At 40.7% G+C, this 4,032-nt stretch overlaps 2 protein-coding genes across 2 annotated transcripts; both read left to right on the forward strand.

The window, feature by feature from the left end:
- Positions 1-403: 403 nt before the first annotated feature.
- On the forward strand, positions 404-1,069 carry LOC107485326 (putative protein FAR1-RELATED SEQUENCE 10). The gene has a single exon (XM_016105836.1). The coding sequence runs from the start codon at positions 404-406 to the stop codon at positions 1,067-1,069; it is 666 nt and encodes a 221-aa protein (XP_015961322.1).
- A 21-nt stretch (positions 1,070-1,090) lies between these two features.
- On the forward strand, positions 1,091-1,816 carry LOC107485325 (protein FAR-RED ELONGATED HYPOCOTYL 3-like). Its single transcript, XM_016105835.1, has one exon. It carries the CDS (start codon positions 1,091-1,093, stop codon positions 1,814-1,816), a length of 726 nt encoding a protein of 241 aa, XP_015961321.1.
- Positions 1,817-4,032: the final 2,216 nt, after the last annotated feature.

Here is a 4,032-nt window from a genome sequence, read left to right on the forward strand (position 1 = left end):
TTGGAAGTCAATGTTTTTGTGTTGGCATATTCAAAATGTGAATGCTGTTCTGTTGTGATTGTTGGGGTTATTTTCTTCCGGAATTCAGGTTTGTTTGCGCTCAGTGCTGAAACTCTGGCTGTGGGTATGCTTATTTTTGTTTTGCTCCGGATCTCGCAGTTGTTCTAATGAAAGCTCCAATATCAAACCTTGTCAAAACTGTTTTTGATTTTCTGGATGTAAATTTTGTCATCAATGCTAGTTGGTCAAACATATGTTGTTTTATTGTAAGACTGTGCTTGGAATTGGTGATTCAATGCTTAGTGAAATATTATTTTTGTTGTAAGGCTGTTTGTTGGTTTAACTTTTCATCGTGTGGGAATTTCCTTACGGTATGTAATAATGAATTAGGTAAACTATTTCAATGGAGGTGTCTTTGAGCCAGGAGGATGCTGATCGTGGAGGGAGTGATGGTGATGCTTACGATGTAGAAAATTCTGAGTTGGAAGACCTTGCCGGACTAAGCGTGAATGACATCCTTAAGAAGGTATGGGACAACATTGATAATGCATATGAGTTCTATCGGGGTTTCGGAAAATTGCATGGATTCGGTGTGCGAAAGGGTGACTCCGAAAAAGACCGTGAGGGGAATCTTGTAAGGTACAGGTTTTTTTGTAACAAGGAATGCTCCAGGGAGCGTAAACACTACGACAGGGTTGACAGAATGAGGGTACACAAACCAGAAATAATAACTAACTGCAAAGCAATGTTATCGGTTTATTTAGACAAAAATGATAAGTATTGGAAGGTTAGGAAGTTAGTAACCGAACACAATCACGACCTAACACCGACAGGAATGGTGCACTTGATTGCCAATCATCGTCGGTTAACGGAAGTTGCAAAGAGTCAGATAGTTGGGATGCAAGCACATGGTATTGCGACCTTTAAGATTGTAGGGTACATGGCTGGTATGGCCGGGGGATATTTGTTGTTGGGGTTCCTGATGAAGGATGTCTATAACTATGCTGACAAAATGCGGTGCATTAAAATATCTGATGGCGATGCGAATTCTGCATTAGTATATCTATAGGGAAAAGCCGAATCAGACTCCATGGCAATCGCAAAATATAATGTGACTACTGACAACAGGCTAGCGAATCTGATTTGGGTCGACGGATCTAGCAGAGTCGATTATCAATACTTTGGCGATGTGTTGGCGTTCGATTCAACCTACAGGAAAAATAAATACAAGAGACCTATTGTGATTTTCTCTGGATCAAACAATCATAAGCAGACCACCATATTCGGGTTTGGGTTGTTGCATGATGAAAGTCTAGCATCCTATCGGTGGATGCTGGAGAATTTGATGGAGATCATGTGTCGCAAGAAGCCATCTGTAGTGGTTACCGATGGGGACAAAGCTATGATAAAAGCTGTGTCTGAAGTCCTCCCCGAGTCGATGCATCTGTTGTGTGCATGGCATGTGGAGAAGAATGTCACATCGAATGTCCAGGATGATGATTTACGTGGGCTGTTCATAAGGTGGTTGTACGTGGACATGACGACAGATGTATTTAAGTCGGAATGGGAGCAGGCTGCCGAGGACTATGGCCTCTGCCAGAAGCGGTGGTGGTGCCAGATGTATGAGAAAAAGGAGATGCGGGCAAGTGCTTATCTCCGTGACAAGTTCTGCGCGGGGTACCGAACCACATCCCGCTGTGAAGGAATTAACGCATATGTAATCAAGTTTTCCAAATTCAGCCACACAATTTTGGAGCTGGTGCAATGCTTAGATATGGTTGCCCGTGAATATCGAAATAAGGAAATGCTTCTCTAGTTTAAATCCATAAACTCGGTTCCGGTCATGACAACATGCCTCAGAAGTCTTGAACGACATGTCGCTTCAGTGTACACCAGAGAAGTTTTTGGTGATGTTAGGAAGGAGATCGAGGGGGTTAGTGCGTTGATCCTGATTAGCACAAGGAGGATCATGAATACAATGATATACACCTTAGAGGAGTACAAAGATCCTGATGTCCACATAATGTCCTCATTTGGACGGTCAATCCGGAAGTTAAGTTACCAGTGTAATTTCTGGAAGAAGCAAGGTTATTCCTGCAAAGCATATGTTCTTCGTCATGAAGGCAGAGCACCTAAAGGAGATACCCGAGGAGATAGTTCTGCGTAGGTGGAGAACTGATGCAAAGTCCGCTGAGCAGTACACAGAAAATTGGGGGGACTATAGCGAGCGTGGTGTCATAATGCGTCATGGGGCACTCCATTCTGCCTCGCAATGGCTGTTTTTCCTAGGGGCACAAAGGTTGTCCATGTTCCAGAAGACTATGCGTGGAATTGAAAGTTTGTGTAAAAAGCTGGAGATGGACTGTAGGGCATTTGGTAGTAGCATGCGATGGAACGAAGAAAATGTTGGTGAAGGCAATCCGGTGGTAAGAGATCCTGTTGTTGCTAAGGCAAAGGGTGCCCCGAAACTTCCAACGAAAAAGCATCTTGGTAAAAGGAGGCGTTGCACTGGCTGCAAGGGGATTGGACACAATAAGAGAAACTGCCCAGAGAAGGGTGACAATAGACAAAATCTCAATCAGGTTTCTTATTTAATTTCTAATCTTAATTCAACAATGTCTACAGTTGTAGCATGCCTATGTTTAGTATTTTTTCTTTGTTACAGGCCGACGAATGTAGGGGAATTAATGGTCCCGGCTTAATGTCCAACAATGACTGGGAATCTATCATCGGTGAAAATCTATGTGTTGAACCTGGGGGCAAACACAATGCGGACTAGTTGCAAGGGTTTCGATTTAATTCTGATGTAGAGGTATGATTTTATAACAAATGAAAAATTATAAAAACGAATATAGAATGAGAAACTGGAGTAAGGCCAAATATAGTGTGCTGTCCGCTGGCTGCAATAATGGTTAAAAAAAAACATAAGTATAGTGTAAACTCAGTTATGGATGTGTTGTTTGAATGGTACTTTCAGTCCTTCGTGGGTTAATTGTGCTCAATTGTAGGTGGCATTGTAGGAAACTAGTTAAGTTTCCATTACGTGTTTCATGCATCATGAAACGTAAACCTTGATAGATCATAAAGTCTTCATCGCATGACACTGTTAATATTCTTATCAAATTAAATGATTTTGTGTATGAGCAGACATTTATTCCCTTGCAGATGAGGTGTGGGAGTCGACAGTGGACTGGAGGAATCATTTAACCACTTGCAAAGTTTCAAAGTAGGTTGGGCGGCCAGGATGTCGGGTTTGAGAACGACCCTTCTGCTAATATTTCTTTGTATATGGGCAACAAAAAATAGTCCTTGGAGCCCTTATTTATTACTGATTCAATCTTGTAATGTGTGATTGTTTATATTTTTAGTTTTTTTTTTTACAGAAAATTCATTCCTGTTTACTCCCCTGTGGTTTGGCGTTGTTTGTTTTCATCTTATATATGTTACGATGAGGACCAACTATAAGGATCCCACTTGAAAGCCCAGCAATGTAGATGAGGCTATGTTTGGGTGTGGTTGCATGTTAAGTTTTCAAATTTTTTTTTGTCAGAAAAGAAATTTCTTGTAACAAGAGTCCATGAAAATGAAACCAATATGAGCGTCAAGTTTTGGATAACCAGGCATTGAAAATATAAAGGCCACTTTACACAGGAACCACTCAAGTAACACGATACGAGTTTACATCCCAATGGTTACTTGTTTCAACCATTACATTCTTATACAGATAGCAATTTATATTCCTCAAATGGTTTTTACAAAATAAGCATTACTTTCTTAGACATATAGCAAAATATATTCCTCAAAGGGTTTTTACAAAATAAGCATATTTTGGTGCCTAATATAACATACTAGTTGCATATTAGGTGCCCTAATACGCTGTCAAAATAAAACCAGCTTCATGGATGTAGAAGTCGTTCCTAAGGAAGACAAATGACACTAGGCGAAAATAGCACTTGTCAAATTGTGATGCTCTGGCTAGGAGAATCTATTGCCGTAGCAATTTTCTTCCGACCTTTTTTTTCCTTCTTAGTA

The sequence above is a fragment of the Arachis duranensis genome, chromosome 4, assembly GCF_000817695.3.
Source record: "Arachis duranensis cultivar V14167 chromosome 4, aradu.V14167.gnm2.J7QH, whole genome shotgun sequence".
In the NCBI taxonomy this organism is placed as follows: Eukaryota; Viridiplantae; Streptophyta; class Magnoliopsida; order Fabales; family Fabaceae; genus Arachis; species Arachis duranensis.

Bases quoted from the DNA above. Each gene is read 5' to 3' on its own strand.
- LOC107485326 (XM_016105836.1), top strand. From the start codon at position 404: ATGGAGGTGTCTTTGAGCCAGGAGGATGCTGATCGTGGAGGGAGTGAT.
- LOC107485325 (XM_016105835.1), top strand. From the start codon at position 1,091: ATGGCAATCGCAAAATATAATGTGACTACTGACAACAGGCTAGCGAAT.